This window comes from Saimiri boliviensis, chromosome 2, assembly GCF_048565385.1.
Source record: "Saimiri boliviensis isolate mSaiBol1 chromosome 2, mSaiBol1.pri, whole genome shotgun sequence".
Classification (NCBI taxonomy): domain Eukaryota; kingdom Metazoa; phylum Chordata; class Mammalia; order Primates; family Cebidae; genus Saimiri; species Saimiri boliviensis.
In genome coordinates, this window is record NC_133450.1 from 197600232 (window position 1) to 197620841 (window position 20610).

At 34.3% G+C, this 20610-nt stretch overlaps 2 protein-coding genes across 2 annotated transcripts; both read right to left on the reverse strand.

Moving 5' to 3' along the window:
• Positions 1–267: 267 nt before the first annotated feature.
• Positions 268–1647, reverse strand: LOC101047335 (olfactory receptor 13C2). The gene has a single exon (XM_003925264.4). It carries the CDS (start codon positions 1530–1532, stop codon positions 501–503), a length of 1032 nt encoding a protein of 343 aa, XP_003925313.3. The 5' UTR covers positions 1533–1647; the 3' UTR covers positions 268–500.
• Positions 1648–17678: 16031 nt separating this feature from the next.
• Positions 17679–18857, reverse strand: LOC101047022 (olfactory receptor 13C9). The gene has a single exon (XM_003925263.3). It carries the CDS (start codon positions 18842–18844, stop codon positions 17888–17890), a length of 957 nt encoding a protein of 318 aa, XP_003925312.2. The 5' UTR covers positions 18845–18857; the 3' UTR covers positions 17679–17887.
• Between the last annotated feature and the right edge of the window lie 1753 nt (positions 18858–20610).

Genomic DNA, 20610 nt, shown 5'->3' on the forward strand with positions numbered 1-20610 from the left:
ACTTTGGCCTGTACCTGATCACTTCCAGGGCTCAGACCTAACTTCAAGGGGCTAAGTCATATTTTAGTAGACTCCAAATAAATTACTTTACTAATTATAGTATTAGATATGTGTAATTTTAACTGACTTATTAAAAGATCTAAAACTAGATTCACTCTGTCTTGTAAAGAAAGTATGAAGTTGGTTTGGAAATAATTTTATCAAAAATTAAGGGGAAAAAAGGTTTTACTCTTAACTAGAAATCCCTCTCCATATTACATTCTGTCTCTACTTACCTTCACAATCAAGATCTTCAGCAATGAAACCAAACAAAACTCTAATCATCAATTTCCAAAACACCGAAATTATTTATTTAGTTCTTTTCATTAGGTACTGCAATCAGAGAAGTGTATTTTGGCGCTTTAGAGCTTTGGGAGAGGAATGTGAAACAGCAATGATGTTTAACTCTGGTTTCTCTAATTGATTTCCACATTGTAATCATAAAATTACACCTTTCTCATTTATTTGTTAAAAACTTTTCTTCTTATCAGATGTTTTACTGTCGCCTTCACATCCTTGTTTCTAAGACTGTAGATTAAAGGATTCATCATGGGAGCCATCACCCCGTAGAACATGGATATAATTTTGTCTGTAGCATCCAAGTCATCTGAATTAAGTATTTCTTTAGATTTGGGCTTCATGTACATGAACAGGATGGTCCCATAGAATATTATGACCACAGTCAGATGAGCTGAGCAGGTAGAAAAAGCTTTGCTTTTCCCCTCAGAAGAGCTAATTTTGAAGATGTTTACAATGATTAACATATAAGAGACAATGATTAATAACAAAGGTGTCAATATGAACAATGTTGTGGCCACGAGCATGATGAACTCATTGCCTGAGATATCAGCACAGGCCAGTTTCATGACAGCTAGAATTTCACAGGAGAAATGATTGATGATGTTATTCCTGCAGAAAGGCAACTGTACCACAAACACGGTTTGTACTGCCGAGTTGACAGCTCCTATGATCCAGGACCCAGCTGCCATGGATACATAGGCATCCTTGCTCATGATGGTGGGATATCTCAGTGGGTTGCAGATAGCCACATAGCGGTCAAAGGCCATCATGCCCAGGAGCACACACTCTGTTGTCCCCATGGCCAAGCCAAGGAACATCTGCACTGCACAGCCAGAAAAGGAAATGGTCTTTCTTTCTGAAAGGAAGCTCACCAGTGTGGAGGGAATAGAGGTGGTGGTGTAGCAGATGTCCAAGAAGGAAAGGTTCCCCAGAAAGAAATACATAGGGGTGTGAAGGTGAGGGTCCAAGATGCTGATTAAAATGAGAGTAGCATTGCCCAGAAGGATGACCACATACATTATGAAGATGAGCACAAAAAAGAGTAACTCAAGCCTCGGGTAACCAGAAAGTCCCTTCAGAAAAAATTCCACCAGAATGGTTTGGTTTTCCCAGTCCATTTTACCCTCTCTTTTACCTGTAAGACAGAGCATGTTGAGAAAAATACATATTTTACTCTGATTACTTTCAAGCATGTATCAATGAATATGTACCATAATTTCCAAGGAAAAATAAAAATAAAAAAGGAAAAGACCAAAGAAAGAAGAGAGCACATGAAGAGAAGTAGACAGAAAAAAGGGAATTTATGAATGGAAAGAGGGAAGGGAATGAATGAATGTATGAAGAGAGAGAAGAGAAATCTAACACGTTTCATGCTATGGTTAACATGTATCTTCATGCTACAACTAACATGTATCTTCTGAACTGAAGGTTGTAATAGAAATGAGCATTGTATTCTGTATAACTCAACACTAAACTATTTTTATTGGCTATAAATACCACACAATAGATCAATGCTCTTGTCACTCCTTGAAATTACACTTTTGTCTTTCCTAGTAGAATGCAAACTTCATAAGGGCAGGTACTTATTCTTGCTTATTTCCACAGCCCCAGTAGCTAGAACAAAACAGGCACAGAGGCAAATATTCAAAAACATTTGTTGGATGAATGGACAAAATCAAAGGCAAAATAATTGCTAACATTTCTTACTCTGTGCCAATCTTCTATTCATTGTTTTCTTTGTGCATTCCATAATGGAGTCTGAATAGCAAGCTTATGAGATAATTACTATTACTATTAGCATCACCATGCCTATTGTGTAGAGGGGAAAATAAGGCACAGAAAAGTAATTTGCTTAAGGTCAATTTCATACAACCAAATAAATGAAACAGTAAGGACTTAAACTCAAGCAGTATGGCTTTGGAATTTGAGCTCCTAATACTCATTTTGCAAACAGAATTTGGCTCACAGGCTACAATACCTTGTAATCTAATCGACAGTCCTAATATTTCAAAAGAAATATCAGCTAAAATACGTGATTGATCAGAAAGAAGATTTCAATGTGGTGAATTGATAGCAGTTGGTTTTGATATATTTTGCTAGTACTCATTACTATAACAAATGTTTTGTCACAGAATTGCATTTGATCTTTACAATTCTTGGGTCATCTCTTACATGAAAATTATGTAAGGGACATACTCATTTTCATAATGAAGGCTGTTTGACTTTTTTTTCCTTTATTCGACTCACAAAGGGTTTTCCTATATTACAAGTCTTTTAAAAAAAAACAGCTTTAGGATAGATTTATCTTCTTGACTTTTTGCATTTCATTAAGTTTCTCTATTCAAAAACGTCTTATTTAATTGGATCTACTTTTCTAATTTTTTGATTTCTGATTTCTAGTTTCTAATTCTATTTTTCTAACTTCTTGAAATAAGAAGAAAATTTCTTATTTCCTCCTTCTTACTTCTCTATTTCCTGCTCTAATGAAGGCCCTGAGAGCACTTTTTATAATAGACTTAATATTTTATGGGAATTTTTTTTTACTGGTTTCTAGATATTTTTTGTTTTTCTGTTAAGTTCCTCTTAAATCCAAGCGTTTTTCTTCATTATTTAGTGATTAGGCAATTAGGCATTTTCATTCTATTTTTATTACTTAATTTATTTTTATTTTATTTTATTTTATTTATTTTTCTGAGACAGTCTTGCTCTGTCATTCAGGCTGGAGTGACGTAGCATGACCTCAGTTCACTGCAGCCTCCACCTTCCAGGTTCAAGCGATTCTCCTGTCTCAGCCTTCCGAGTAGCTGGGACTACAGGGATGCACCACCATGTTAGCTAATTTTTATGTTTTTGGTAGAGACATGATTTTGCCCTGCTGGCCAGGATCGTCTTGAATGCCTTACCTCAAGTGATCTCCCTGCCTCGGCCTCCCAACGTTCTGGGATTACAGCCATGAGCCACCATGCCCAGCCCCATTTTATTTTAATAAGAAAACATGACCTATAATTCTCTAGTTATGGACTTTTGGGCAGCCAGTTACATGATATATGTTGTAAATACTGACTAAAAAAATGCAATTTCTCTTTGGGAAGATATGTAGTTTTAAATATATACACAAAACATGGATTTGTGTGTGTGTGTGTGTGTGTGTGTGTGTGTGTGTGTATATATGTAATAAAAGTTATTAAATATATTAAAATCTTCAAAATAACCTATTTTCTGCCAACTAGATTTAATAAATTCTATGTAAATATTGTTATCAAATTCTCATATACCTAGAATCATTTTGTTATAAAGGTTTAGTTTCTATGTTGTCTAGTGTAGATAGGTTTATGGCCAATACATCTTCTTCATAAATTAAAACATCATTAATTAATGTATCTTTATTCTATTTAGCACTTTAAAGTTTAATTCTATTTTTATGATATTGATATTACACCCCTGCTTTCTTTTAGTTTGCTTTTGTCTGCTCTCTGCATGATTTTTTATTTTTGACTTCTCTTATTCATTGTTTAAAGTATACTACTTATAAATAACATATATCTTAGTACGTTTTAACTACTTTTTTAATGTTTGGGTCATTGATGAGAATACTCAGACTATTCTATTTACTTGAACATAATTATTAATGTACTACATTTTATTCTTTCCATCATACTTTATTATTTGAATTTATTGCATTCTCTTTTTTACACTTTTTAATTTTTGCTGATTGATGAAGTTGTCATTCACTATTTTGTTTTCATGAACTTGAACACGCTACTCATTTTTTTTCATTCAGTAAGTGGTTGCCTTCTTTTTCTCTTCTCATAATTTAACTTCTAAGACCATGAAGATAAACCATTTTCTCCACTAGGATGCCGTCTAAACACCTCAATTATCCCTCAAATTGAAATGAAGCCAAAACAGAATGCTTTTACTCCACCACTTTTATCCTAACCTCCTAATTCCTAGATTGTGCTGGTATAATACTTACAAAGTTTATAAAATCTGCCTTTTTGAGAGTTCTTCAGCCTTTAGATTATGCAAGCTTGGATAGTCAATATGTCTACCTACCTATACACCTATTCATTGATCACCATTGATCCCTTTTTCCCACTCTCTTGAGGACTGTATTTATTGTTTTGTGTTTGATTATAGTTTGTTTGCAGAATTTTTTCTCAGATGAGAACGTGAGTAATATACTATCTGAATCCCTATAGATTATCAAATGTCTTCCTTTTATATTGCAGGCAAAAGTTTATGAATTTTGACCTACACTTTCCATGTCTGAGATAGATCCTAAAGAAATAATAAAGATAGTTATATAAAAATGTAACACGTAGTTATATATTTCATAAATAGAAAATATGTTATATATAACAAATATATGAATAATTATATAGAGAGCATATACACACAAATTGTGACTGTTATCATTAATTGACATATCTTTATCCTATTTGGTACTTTGTTATTAGCTGAAAAGGATATTTAAGAAACCAGTGACCAAAATTTCAGGGAACCTTCAAACAGAAATTCCCTAATATCCCTCCCTGTGTGGCAAGATTTATCAAACGAACAAATAGATACATATAACGTTTGACCACATATTTACTTCTCAGTAATTATCATACAGATATACTGGCACATGGCAAAGTGATTTTAATACAGATGGATTCATTAAAGTATTATTTGTAACAGCAGATGTAGCAAACAATTTAAATTTCCACAAGAAGGAAACATAGAAATAATGCAATACTATACTGCCATCAAAAGAAGCAAGGGTGTTTTCTGCACTAATGTAGAAAGAGCTTCAAGAAATATTAAATGGAAAAGTAATAATTAGAACAGCATATATGACACACTATCATTTGGGCAAAAAAGATTATATATGTATATGTATGTGTGTATATATACACACATGTATTTTTGCTCACACATAGAGTATCTCTAGACAAATAATAGTTTGTTATCCCCGGAAAAGGGAATGAATAGCTTTTTAATTTGGGTGGAAATGTTGACAGTATGCCCCTTAGTACATTTTAAGAATTTTGAAACTTGTGAATATATTTCCTATGAATAAAATAACATTTAAGCTAAAGAGTTATTGTCTGCAGGATTCCTAACCTTTCTCCTTTCACCTTTCCATAGCACACTACGTTGAAGCCATCCACTGCTATAGGACATGACCACATATGTTTGAAAATTGTTCTACCTTGTTAAATATCACACACTAAATGGTAATTGCCGAGAACAAACAGGAATTTTGTAGTCACATTCTCCCAATACATAAGATAATTTATTTAGTATCAACAGGACTTGCAGTACTGTATCTGTCTCCTTTCCCACCAATCAGCACTAGGTTGTTCTTTGAGCTGGCTTAGGGTCTAATATCCAATTTCATGTCACTTTTTTTTTCCACTGTAAATTTTAATGGTTTTATCATCTAGCAAAATTCCTGAAACAAAATTACAGCTCAGTAAATGTTGGCTATTATTCTTTTTCGTTTTCAGGTCCAAGAGCCTTTTCTCTTCAGAATACTTCCTCCACCTAACGTTACGAGATACTTTGCTCTGAATCTCAATTTCAAGACATAGTCAGTCTCCTCAGGATTACTTCAAACCCGACCTGATTTCTTTATTCTAAATTCTTCCTCTGATTCTGTAGCTTTTTATAAAATTTTCATTTTCTAGAATTTTTCAGATTTTTTGAATGAAGGTATAAACTGCTTGAGATCCCAAAGAGCATTTTGCAAGGTGGAGTTCTTTGAATAATGGAGAATATATGCACACCTGTAAAAATCTGCACTCTGCAAAAATCCTTGTTTCATGAGCTACCTCTGTGCTACAAGATAAACTATCAAGCACATTTCATAATATTGTCAAGGGCACAGGCTTTGGAGGAGGCTTGGTTCAAATGCCATCTTTGCCCCTTATTAAGTAGGTGACCTCGACATGTGTCTGGCACCATCATCATCAGTAGAATGAAGATATGGAAAACATCTATACAATGTCCTTGTGCACAAGATTAAAAGAAGTGATGTGTGTAACTCACTTAGCACAGTCATGGTTCCTATTGTTAGAGGTTTCCTTCATGCTTGTCTTTTACGACTCTTCACTCTTAGAGTTTTTTTTTTTACCTCCCTGAACGAGTCATTATCATCCCTCTACAAGGTCAGGTATATGTAGCTTACTTAGATCACATACAATGTTCTAATAGATGGTATTATTTTCATTTTTGAAAAATTTTGATACATTCTATCATGGTCACTCCAATCCTTTGGATGCCAGTGAATTAGGTGGCAGAAAAGAAAAATCCAAAAGATCTACCTTTTATCAAAGTCATTTCATTAAAAAGACAGGATTTTAATAAGGTGCCAGTGTGTTCCTAGTTTTAAAACACATGGCTGACTTTTTCTTGACTGAAACTATTTAAACATCTTGAGCAAGCCTATTAACATAAAAGAGAAAAAGGAAAGTTACTCACTATTACAATCATGGCCTAACCATAGAAAAAAAACACTCAAAAGAGTCACTAATTTTAAAGCAAGCACATAAGGATATTCCCAAAGATGGTCTCTTTCTGACTGTGCATTCCTTTGGCAAATTGTATGTTTCAGATCCCAAGAGATTATTATGTTTAGTTGGTTTTTTTTTCCCAAATTTGTCATAATGTTCTCCTCACATGATATTGCTGTATAAAGAGTCCCTGGTACAGTACATAGTTCAACTGGTTTATGGCAACTGAACCAAATGGACCTGAGTTTCTGATAGGGAATCACAGTCAAGGATTTGTTTAACATGAATTCCATCTAAAGAACACATAATCTGTTGTTTACTATGTAGTGAGCTTTAATTAGCTAAATAGATGACACAGTGTCCAAATACTTTTTAATGTGATTAAAAAATCTGCACACTGAAGAAAAGTTATTCATAAGTGCTGGGCAAATTCAGTGTTTGTTCAATTGCCTTTGCATGCAGACTGCTCTGTTGGTCTCAAGGCTTTTATTTTGTTCCTACTATATCCCAATGAATAGACACTTAAATTCCATTTCCAATACTGAAAATCACTCTCCAAAGAGAAAAAAAAATCTCATTTTCAAACTGATTTAACCATTCAGTCCAAGGCTCGCTTAGTTGAAACACTGTTCTTGTTTTTGCAATAACTTACCTCCAAACCAGAGGTTGCCTCTCTTTATAGGCTGTAACAGCAACAGACAATTTTGTCTTACTTTTCTACTTGCAGCCAGTCTTCATAGCCACTCATTAGTAGCTGAATCTCCAAAGAGGCAACCACCAGTGAGTAATCACTTTGTCGTAGAAATTTATTGACTAGTTGATGTTTACAGAAACATGGTGTTACAGATATGATTACTAGGATAAAGTGTCATGAAATTCTTCCAGTTCAGAAAAAGTATCATCAGATTTCTCTAATTTAAAAATAGAAAGAAAATTAATATTTGGCAATAAATTTTAGGAACAGGGCAAATTGAATTTGCCTCTGAAGTGCATGCTGGAATACCACCCCATAGTGGAGACCCACAAATTCCTAAAGATTTGCCTCGGGATTTAAGAAACTATTTAAATATTCTGCTCTTAAGGACTCTTCTAAACCTCTGTGCACAACTTTAAATTGCCTCCAAGATGAAAGGTGTATAAAACTTGTGAAACTTCAGAAATAAAGCCCTGAAGACCTAATTATGGGAGGCCTATTACTCTGTTTCATAGACAAAATCAGAAGGGAGCTCTTCTCTCTGTCTCTTTCTCTCCCCTGTCACCCTCACACACACATCATTTTGGAAGTATAACTGATGTTTTCTGTACACACAAATTTTCCATTCACTTTATGGACTTAGTTTATAGCAAAAGTTGACTCTGAATAAACATGTAATTACAGATGGTGTGAAATAATATGCATTCAGTAGAAACTGTAAGTCAAAAACCCATACAACCATTCTATTTTCCACTTTCAGCACAGTATTCAATAAATTACTTGGGATATTCAACACCTGAATATAAAATAGGCTTTGTGTTGTATGATTCTGCCCACTTAATTTAAGTCTTCTGAGCACATTTAAAATGGGCCAGGCTAAGCTGCGATGTTTGGTAAGTTAGGTATACTAAATGTATTTTCAATTTATGATGTTTTCATGTAATGATGAATTTATTGGTATACTCTTTGACATTGATATATTTTCATTGATTCTAATGGCGATACAAGAAGGATGGAGGAATGGGAAAGGGCAAAGGAAGGAGGGGAGGGAGTAAAACAGGAAGGAAGAGAGGGAGAGAAAGAGAAGGTAAGAGAAGGCAAGGAAAGAAAAGGTATCCTCAAGCAGTATATAAAGGTGTAAAAAACAAAACCAAAAATAAACTATAATTAAATAGCCTGGCAAAAACCACAGTTCAGAAAGGAGGCTGATCTTAATCATACAACAATGCAATAACGTAAGCTAAAATAATTTGCCTTCCTCTCCTGAAAGTAAACTGAAGCATCTTAAGGCTGGACACTCCTGAATGATTTTTTCTCTTATTTTTAAAATTTACTTTTATCAAAATAAGTTCAAATTATTATTGTAGGATAGAATTCTAAAAGTGAAATGAGTGGGTCAAAATCAATGAAGATTTTTATGAATCTAAAAGGATAGTATTAATTTATGTTCCCACCAGGGTTACGGTGTTGCTAATTTTATCTTCCTCTTATCAACACTGGATGTTGTCAATAGTTTAGATTTTCAATCTAATCTAAAGGACTTAAAATGGTATCTCCTTATTACTTTAAATAGCATTTTAATCTTTATAGGTATTTACGATTTACCTTTTTGTGTGTCTTAAAAATCTTTATTTTCTTTTATGTGAGTTGGGCACTCATGTCCTCTATTCGTTTCCCTATTGAGTATTTTACATTTTTAAATCACTTGTTTTATGAAATGTATTCTACACCTACTCCATGAAACTTACATAAAGAATAACTGTGAATACAAAAATGTCTCAGACACAGTCCTCACCTTCAAGAATCCTATAGTTAGTAAGAAAAATATTCATGTAAATATTCACGTAATCAGCTGATTTCAATAGAAAGCTGAGATTAAAATGATACCTTAGTGTGCTATAGAAGTGAAAGAGGAAGAATTCCGTTATTCCCCTGGCAGAGGCTACAATGGGAGTGTGGCTTGTTTCTTTGGTCCTTCGCTGCTCAGACCTCTAGGGAGAGCATTAAGGTGGGCAGCTTGTGGGTCAGACCCTACAGCAGTGTCTAGGGGTGAATGTTTACTGCTCCTGAGGCCCCAGTGGGTGTGTGTTACAATGCACTTTTTCAGTGTTGCTGTCCACAGGTGGCTTGAGTTAACCAGCTTACTTAGACCCTTCGCCTTATCACAAGGACACAGAGCTTTCCGTATCCTGGGTTAGTGCCTTAGTGTACTGGAAAAATTGGATCACACATGTGCTTGGAGAATGAGTGCAAGGTAATTGAGTGGAAGTAGCTCTCAGCAGATGGATGAGGAGGCCAGAAGAGGGATGGAGTGGGAAGGTGGTTATCCCTTGGAGTCAGCTGCACAGCGGCTGGGCTCTCCTCCAACCACCTTGGCCAAATCCCATGTCATTCTACTGGTTAATGGCCTGCTGGGGTCTGCTGGTGCCTGTCTGTGTGCCCTTCCACTCAGGTGTTCCTGTTGACATCCAGCCACTTGTGTCTGTGACTCCTAGGGTCTCGTTGTTTAAAGGCACAGGATGGCAGCATGGTGGGCCAGGGTGGTCTTGGAAAATGCAACATTTGGGTGCAGAAACGTGAGTGCCTGTCCTCACCTAGGTCCGTGGCCACAGGTCCGGGGGTGGAGCCCTCACCAGGGACCCCACCCTACTCCTGCCAGCATTTCCCTGGCCCTCTCCTGTATCAGAAGCATAAATGACAAGTAACTCAGAATCAAGAAATAATTTCCAGGAAAGGTGGTACCTGAACTGACTCTTAAATTGTGACCGATAATTTAACAGGCAGGAAAAACGTTCCAGGAAAAGTAAACAATAACATCAATGGTGTAAAACAGGAAATGGCATGATGAAGCCAGACAAATAAAAATAACTCAGCATCACAGGAGCGTAAATCGAAATAAATAGTGAGGGTTGGTGGAGGATTAAACAGGGACCAAAGCAAGGAGGGCTTTATGCCATGGGTGTCAGCCAGGGCTCTAAGTTACAAACAACAGCAAACATTCCAGATGGTTTAAGCAGAAAAGAAACATATTAGATGACAGTATGGGAGCACTCCTATGCAGAAACTATTGCCCAGCAGCCTTAGGAAAGTTGTCTTCCAAATTGCAAATGTCAAGAAAAATTAATTGAGGAATTGGAAAAACTAAAAAGGGTTATAATTCTCTGTTGAGGAATTAAGTTTAACAATCAAGAGTGGTTTGAAAAAATCCACTGACATCAAGTCAAAGGCAAGAGGGAGAAACTGACACATAGCTAGTTGTCATGTTGAAGTGCCACGGGTAGTTACCGCCACAACCCTGTCTGCTGATAACAAGGTGCTGTTGTTACAACTCCTTAAATGTAAAAAGTAATATGTTTATATTTGTAGTATACTGTATACAAATCTTAATAACAAAGTTTTAAGAACTATGTTTTGAAAGCAAAATAAATCTTTACATCAGCAATTTTGAAACTGTGTAGTATGCTAATCTGCGAAGAGATCAAAATGTTAATATCATTTGAGTATTTTTCAGTGTTTCAACATTTACTGCAAGCTACAGTTCTTTGTCAATACTACTAAAGTTAATGTTTTTAATGATTAAACCATTGTTAGAAATTCATAATGATGACTATTATAGTTTTTCTCTTGTCATATAATAAATTATGAGAAATTTAGTGGCTTAAAGCAATACAAATACATTATCACAAAAATTTCAAGGATCAGAAGTTCAGGTACATAGTAGAAGGGTCCTCTGATCAGGGTCTTACAAGGCTGAAATTAAGGTGCAGGTCATACTGAGTTCTCACCTGGAGCTTGGAGTTTTCTTCTACTTACTTAAATTGTTGGAAGAATGTAGTTTCTTATTGTAAAACTAAAATTCCCATTTTTTTTGCAGGCTATTAGCCAAGAGTTATGTTCAGCTTCTAGGAGCCACCCTGAAACATCACTCACATGGCCCTACACAACCTGGAAGCTTATTTCTTCAAAGGCAGCAAAAGACTCCCACTTATCTCTCTGGCTTTTTAAAAGGGTTAGCTTAATTGGACCAAGTTCACCAGGAATATTTTTATATTTTTATGTCAGTTTTCTCTCTATATTCAGATTGGGTAATTTCTGTTCTATCTTCTGGTTCACTGTTTCTTTCCTCTAAACCCTCCTCCCTCCTATTGAGCTTATCCATTGACATTTTTATTTCAGTTATTTCATTTGATTTCAGTTAGTATATTTTTCATTTCTAAAATTTCTATTTGATTCTTTTGAATTTTTGCATATGATGAGAGGTAAGGGCCCAACTTCACTTTTTGGCATGTGGAACAGCATTTGTTATAAACTGAATTTGACACTCTTTGCACTCTTGTCAAAAATCAATTGATCATAAATGTAGGAGTTTACTTCTAGACTCCCAATTCTATTTCATTGTGTGTCTGTCTTAGTGTCACTGTCACACCGTCATGATTACCGTAGTGTTGGCAAGTATAAAACCTCAAAATTTATTCTTTTTCAATAGGTTTTTGGCTATTCTGGGTCCATTAAATCTCCATGTGAACTTTAATATCTGCTTGACAATTTCTGCAAAAAAAAAAGTAGTTGGGATTTTGATCGAGATTGACAGTAGATCAACTGCAGAATAATGTCATCTTAATAATACTGTCTTTCAACCCATAAACATGGAATATTTTACCATTTTAAATTAGGTCTCAGCATATAACTCTTACGCTTATTTTCTCAAATTTATTTCTAAGTATCGTGTTGGTTTTGCTGCTGTTATTAATTTGTTTTCTTAATTTTATTTTTGAATTTTTATTGCTAGTGTATAGAGATGTCATTTTATAGATCATATATTCTGCAACTTTGCTGAACTTGTGAATTAGTTCTTAGAGTCTGTAATTAGTTTCTTAAAATTTTCTATGTGCAAAATTTTGTCATGTGCAAATAGATGATTTTTGTATATCTATTCAGATGATATACTCATATGCAGTTTTGGGTTTTTTTGTGATTGTCTGGTTTTGTTATCTATCTTAATATCAAAACTTGTTACTAGCCTCATAAACTGAGTTGAGTTCAAGAGTGTTTTCTCTTTTTCTACTTTTTGGAAGATTTTGTGAAGAATTTATATTAATTCTTCCTTAAATATTCAGTCGAATTTATCAGTGAAGAAATCTGGGTCTGGACTTTTCTTTGTGGGAATTTTATATGTTGTTAATCCAATATTTTTACTTGTTACAAGTATATTCTGATTTTTCTGTTTCTTCTGGAGTCAGTTTCAATAGTGCATGTCTCTTTAGGAACATTTTCATCTCCTCCAAGTTATTTAATTTTCAGTTGTTGATACTATTTTATAATCCTTTTTTAATTCTGTAAGGACTATATTGATATTACTTCTGTCATTTCTGATTTTTATAATTTGAATATTTTCTCTGTTTATCTTCTAGCTAAAGTTTTATCAATTTTGTAGGGCTTTTCATGGAACCAACTTTTTATTTCTTTAATTTTCTCTATTGTTTTTCTATTGTCTCTCATTTATTTCCACTTTAATCTTTATTATTTACTTCCTTCTGTGCAGTTGGGATTCATTTGCTCTGCCTTTTCTAGTTTTTTTTTTTTTAATGTGTAAGTTTAAGTTATTGATCTGAAACTTTTCTTCTTTACCAATTCAGGTATTCATATCTATAAATTGTCCTCTAAGTACTGCCTTAGCCACATCTCATAATATGTTGTAAAATACAATCTTGATATATGTATTTCTTTTGTTATTTATCTCAAATATTTATATTGTAATTTTTTCTTTGATTCATTCATTACTTAAGACTCTGTGGTTCAATTTTTACATATTTGTGAATTTACCAAAGTTTCTTCTATCATTGCTTCTAATTTAATTCTATTTTGTTGAGGGAATATATTTTGCATTATTTTAATCTTTTTCAAAATATTGAGGCTTCTTTCATGGTCTAGTATTTGGTCTGTCTGGAGAATATTCTATATGTACATGAAACGAATGTATATTCTACTGTTGTTTTGTTGAATGTTGTGTAGATGTCTAGTAGGTCAACTTGGTTTTAGTGTTTTGTAAGTCTTTCATATCTGTGTTGATTTTCTGCCTCATTGTTTTATCTATGATTAAAAGTGAAATTATACTTTTAAATGTGGAACCAAAATTTTTAAATAAAATATTGTCAGAATCTATAGCTCTTAAAGAACTGATTCATTATAATAAGTATGATCAAAGCCAAAATCTACTTAAAAATTTCACTGTATGAATATGAAAAAAATTTAATACAATTACTTATTTATTTCTGGAAATATGTTGTTTTATACAAAACATATTTAATTTAAACCAATAGCTATTATTTTAAAATACCAGAACCATTTTCACCTATCAGTAGAAAATAAAGGTGTTAATTATAACCATTATTACCTTATAGTGAAAAAACAGGTCAAGACAACTTGTCAAAAAAAGGATAAATATTGAAAAAGAAAAAATATTAAATTTATTTCATATCACAGTATTCTTTCTCAAAGAGATTTAATTACAGATCTAGCCAAGAAGATAAGAGATCAAATGTGGCTAGTAAGAAAATCAGTATACAAGAATAAATTATTTTCTGATAAATATGATAGAATCATTGTTTATAATATAAAAAAAAATATGAGAAACTGCTCTAAATGTCCCTCTAAAGTGATCATATACTTTGCTATATCCACACAGTGAAATATTAAGCATTCTCATTAAAAAAGTATATATGTGTATATATACACACATATATATATAAACATACACAATATATATATAAACATCTTGGAAAAGGGCAGTATGTTTTTTTGTGTTTTTTTTTTTTTTGAGACGGAGTGTCGCTCTTGTTACCCAGGCTGGAGTGCAATGGCGCGATCTCGGCTCACCGCAACCTCCGCCTCCTGGGTTCAGGCAATTCTCCTGCCTCAGCTTCCTAAGTAGCTGGGATTACAGGCACGCACCACCACGCCCAGCTAGTTTTTTGTATTTTTAGTAGAGACAGGGTTTCACCATGTTGACCAGGATGGTCTCGATCTCTCGACCTCGTGATGCACCCGCCTCAGCCTCCCAAAGTGCTGGGATTACAGGCTTGAGCCACCGCGCCCGGCAGCAGTATGTTTTGAATGAAAAAGCCAAAGGTAGAAAAATGAGTACATCGTGATTTCAAATATGTACTAAATGGATACAAACTCTGGAAGTATATTTATATATGTTCACTATATATAGTATACATAATTTATTTATAAATTATATACAATGCATATAAAACTGTATCCTATTTTATATTTTAATTTCTACTTTGCACATTTTGTAGTATTTGACTATTTTACAATATGCACATATTTTTTTGGAATTTTAGATATATAAATAAAGGTAGTTGTCATCCGAAAACAGCATAAAAAACATTTCACAATGTCAAAGATAAAATGTTACTTGCGTACCATAAAATTAGGAGCCCCTGTTTTGTACAGTGTTACCTTCACTAAAGCAAAAAAAAAAAAAATCTATTTTATACTATTTTCTGAAATATTAGAGCTAATGTCAAATTCCTCCCCTTCTCATACCTCAATTAATGTCAGGTCTTCCCCTAAGTTAATATTCAATTCCTATCAATTGTGATTAAGCATCATTTTTGGACACAACCTGTGATGGTGTCAAGGTTCTTTTATGAGGAATTAATTTTCTTTTGTAAGTAATTTTCCAGACATTTAATATGCTTGCTATGAAAGTTGAGAAGCAGGTAATATCTCTGATCACTTCAGATATGCTTCCAAGAAGTATTGATGTTAGATGTCATAACTAGCAACCTGGAAATGTAAACATGCTGTAGTAAAAGAGTAACTAAAGAAAGAAGAGCCAGGTGTGTATGCTTGTCTTTAACTTGCATGCTTCGAGGTTTGGGGAAGATAGATTAACTTCCCTAAGCTTTGTGGCCTCATCATGAGATAGTGACACTATTGCGGTATCATAGGATTGCAGAGATACTGTATGTGAATTAGCTCATAGCCAATACATTGCTACATTTTTAAGTGTCCATTTTAGAAGTCCCTGGGACAATAAAAAGTTGACATAATCTCAAGCTTAGAATATTTGAAAATTGGGCAGGCATAAAAGTATACAAAAATGATGAAATAATTTATTGGATTAAAAGAAATGTAATTTTGCCTTTTTTGCTGTATCTCTGCTCTTAAATCCCAATCATGAACCTGTTTGGGGACTTCAGTCGAATATAAAAGTACATGCTTCTATCTGGCTGCACCTTCTTTTATATAATTTTCCTATCCATGGATTTAAAATGTATATGGAATCATATTATACATGTCGTTTAAATTGAGTCCAACAGAAGTAGAGAGGGTAAGAATATAGAGAAATACTTATCTTTGTAGATTTTGCTATCTAGTAGAAAAATCACCAGGCACACACACACACTACACATATACACACTACACACCCACACATACACACACACATAGATATATGCCTGGTATATCAGGTAAATTTATTTTACTTTGTTTCCAAATTTAGAAAAAACAAGTTGCTAACAACGAAATCATCCTCCATAAGCTTTTAAAATATATTTTCTGAATGAAAACTCCTCTAGAGGCCCAAGTATTAAAATAAAGCATGATGTCAGTACTATAACGATTGTGTATTTTGCCCAGCAAATGTGAACACATAAATATATAAAGACAAGTGACATGCCTTTATTTTCTTCAGACTTTGATTCTACAACCCTGTGAGAGAAAAACTCTCCTAATATTCGCCTGTGAGGAGAAATAGGTACTTTAAAATTTCTTTTTGCTTTAATTAATTTTCTATCAAAAATTTATAAATCTGATACAAGACTATGGAACTACATCAGTCATCCCAGAGAATTTATGGAAGTGGCTGGATTTAAGCTGTGAAAGAAAACAAACTCAGCATTTGAGCATTCAAGACAGCCTGCCTGCAGGTCAAACATAAAATGCCTGACTTCCAGGGTTTTCTACCTACCTGGAATTCTTAGTGCGTGAAAAAAGTCCAATGAACTGGTGTATAGGACTAATAGATTCTCATAGCCTATTTTGTCAGGATGTAAATTTAATTATCAATGATAATCTGTAAACAACTGTGATGAATATATTTAAAGATAGTTTGTGACTGTTGAATATTCCTTCCACTAAAATTAAAAAGTGAATTTGGGAAGATTAAATGAGTGACTAAACCCAAAGATTCCACAAGCACGTCATTTTTGTCTATGTGAAATATGTTTATGCCTAATATACTTTAAATTCACTGATCCATTCACAAAAATTGACTCAGCCAAACTGATTTCCTAGAATGTGGTTCACTCCTGAACACACTTTGTCATTCATCTTGAGCTGTAGATTTAAAATGTTCTTCACATAGAATAAAAAGCGGACATAAAAACCAAGGAAAAGCAAGGTAATGTCTGACATTCCCCAATCCTCTTCTTCCTCAAGTCAAGCTGGTTAGTAGCAGGGACAAGACATGACTAGCATTCTTACTAAATATTAAGAGCTTGGACATTCTTCTAAGATTTGGAAAAGTATTGGAATTCCCTTGGGATAGCAAAGAAATCTGGCATCTTCTAAATGGGCATTGATAGGACACTCCATTCAACCCAAAATTAGTCCATGTTATTATCTGGACCAGCAAACTGACTTTCAAACCCATTTTTAATTTTATAAAATGTTCTTTATGCGAAAGCAAACATACAAGTTAAAGCAAAGAAAGAAGATAAAGCAAGATATCCCGATTGATTGCATAGGCCCTGATTTCAACTCTATTTTAATCTACTCCCTTGATAGTCCCAAATACTCAGCTTTGCAGAAAAGCATTTAAATACAGAAGAAAATAGTATTTAATAACTTAACAGGGTCTGGAGATTAATGTGAAACCATAACACAAGGCTTGCCACTGGAAAATGTGAGTGCAGTATGTTGGAGCTTTTTCTGTTTTGCTTTTTCTATAACAGAGGGCTTTATTTATTTTGAAAGATTCAGTGAAATGTTGCCTATAAAATAATGTTATATAAAAAGGTGAACATAAAAAGACACATAGCACCCAATTCCAACACAGCAAAAACAAACAAACAAACAAAAAAAACGTGAAAGACACTGTTCAAAATGTTGAAAAGTGGCCATTCCCCACTATTAGAGTAACAGATAACCTCTGTCTTCTCCATCCTACTGCCCTGTATCTTGCAAATTCTCTACAATGAACATGCAATAATTTTGCTCTATGTCTCATTATTTTGACATAATATGTGAAAATGCAGAAAAACAGTAAAATTATCCAAAATTCTGTAATTCTGCAGTTTCAACAATATCAAATGTGTTCATACTCCAGTACATTTTGCACTCACTTGCTAAAGAACCTTCTGTTCAGTAGGTGTTTTACTGCCTCCTCCACATTCTTGTTTCTAAGACTGTAGATTAAAGGATTCATCATGGGAGTCATCACCCCATAGAACATGGATATAATTTTGTCGGTAGCATCCAAGTCATCTGAATTAAGTGTCCCTTTAGACTTGGGCTTCATGTACATGAACAGGATCGTCCCATAGAATATTATGACCACAGTCAGATGAGCTGAGCAGGTAGAGAAAGCTTTGCTTCTCCCCTCAGAGGAGCGAATCTTGAGGATGCTAGAAATGATTAATGAGTAAGAGATAACAATCAAGAGCAGTGGCATCAATGTGAACAATATTGTGGCCACGAGCATGATGAACTCATTGCCTGAGATGTCATCACAGGCCAGTTTCATGACAGCTAGGATTTCACAGGAGAAATGATTGATGATGTTATTCCTGCAGAAAGGCAACTGTACCACAAACACGGTTTGTACTGCCGAGTTAACAGCTCCTATGATCCAGGACCCAGCTGCCATGGATACATAGGCATCCTTGCTCATGATGATGGGATATCTCAGTGGGTTGCAGATAGCCACATAGCGGTCAAAGGCCATCATGCCCAGGAGCACACACTCTGTTGTCCCCATGGCCAAGCCAAGGAACATCTGCACTGCACAACCAGAAAAGGAAATGGTCTTTCTTTCTGAAAGGAAGCTCACCAGTGTGGAGGGAATAGAGGTGGTGGTGTAGCAGATGTCCAAGAAGGAAAGGTTCCCCAGAAAGAAATACATAGGGGTGTGAAGGTGAGGGTCCAAGATGCTGATTAAAATGAGAGTAGCATTGCCCAGAAGGATGACCACATACATTATGAAGATGAGCACAAAAAAGAGTAACTCAAGTCTCGGGTAACCAGAAAGACCCTTCAGAAAAAATTCCACCAGAATGGTTTGGTTTCCCCATTTCATTTTACTGTCTCTCTTTTACCTGTAAAAAGTCAAAAAAAAATTTTAATGTAATTTATTTACATGAAATAAATTAAGGGTAAATATTTTTTAACGTAAATTAAAAATTTATTTTTAAAAAATTTTAATGTAATTTATTTACATGAAATAAATTATATCAAAATTTACATTAAAATTATTTACATTTATTTTATATGTAATACATTATATTATTTACATAATATAATTTATTACAAATCCATGTATACCAATGCACAAATATAAAAATTTGCCATGAACCCAATAAAAGTACTGAAGAAAGAGAAAAAAATAGGGAAGAGGAGAAAGGAATATAGGGAAAAAGAATGAAAGAAATAATGCAGGAAGAGAAATATCAGGGGAAGCTATGATATTGACCACTCATTCTGGGCCAGGAACTTTGATACTTTTTTTAACATGTTACTTCATTTAAACTCCACATTATCATTTGAAAGATAAGAAAACCTAAAGTGAGAGAGTTCAGTCTAAAGTTGTGTAACTACTGTACAGCACAGCCGAGGCTCCAAGACTACCTGCTTGTGTCCCAACTTGCCTGAGGTTTTTCAATGAATTATAAAAGCAATACAGAGTATATTGTATAAGAGATTTGGTAATTTACTTTAAAACCTCACTCCCAGGTCAGGAGAACTCAACAATAATCCACATGTATTCCAACACTGAACCAAGTGTGTCAATATGGAGGGAGAATCATCAGAAATGAACCCAACCAGTGATTACTGCATTCCTGGTTATCCAGAAAATATGGCCTATTCATGTAAAGCCCAATAATCCAAAATCTTCGTGGTTAAAGGGCAAACACCTTTTTCTTTAATTAGGGGTGAAAATTTTTTTTTTGCTTCTTTAAATTATCATGCAGTTAGATGTCATATCATAAACTGACTCTTTACCTTTTAGTGTATGGTTCTATGAATTTTAAAACATGCGTAGATTCATATAACCACCACAACCAGAACACAGATCTCTTCTACTAGTTCAAAATGCTTACTTGCGATATTCTTTTCTTAGTCACCTTTTCCACCTATTCATACATCCTGGTAACCACTGATATTTTCTATCCCTATAGTTTCACCTTTACCAGAATGTCATGTAGAGTCATATGCGTCACTGGAGTTGGGCTCTTTCACTCAGCATAAAGCCTCCAAGATCCATTCAAGTTGTTATTGCTAAAGAGTATTCTATTGGGTAGATGACTGCGTTTTGCCTATCTGTTCACCTTCTGAAGGACATTTGGATTGTTTCCAGTTTTTGGCAATCATGAACAGAGCTACCATATTTATTTCTGCCCCAATTTTTGTATGACCATGAGCTTTCATGTTTTTAGAATAAATAACCAGGAATGAGGTAATAAGCATGTTTACATGTGTGAGAAGCTGCCAAACACTTTTCCAGAGTGGTTGTACCAGTTTTGCATTTCAGCTAGCAATGTTTGAGAGCTCCACTTGCTTCCTATGCCATCACTTAATACTGTCAGTAATTTTTTATCCCTTCTAATGGTTATATAGTCACATTTAATTATTATTTTATTTTACATTTCCTTGATGACTAATAATGTTGAAAATCTTTCTATATTCTTTTTTCCATTCTTTAGTAAAGTATCTGTCCATATCTTTTGCCCCTTTTTTTTAACAAATGGGGGTCTCGCTATTTTGCCCAGCCTGTCCCCAAACTCCTGGCCTCAAGCCATTCTCCCACCTCAGCCTCCTGAGTAGCTGAGACTATATAGATGCATA

Coding starts and splice junctions, on each gene's coding strand:
- LOC101047335 (XM_003925264.4), bottom strand. CDS start 1,532: ATGCTTGAAAGTAATCAGAGTAAAATATGTATTTTTCTCAACATGCTC.
- LOC101047022 (XM_003925263.3), bottom strand. CDS start 18,844: ATGAAATGGGGAAACCAAACCATTCTGGTGGAATTTTTTCTGAAGGGT.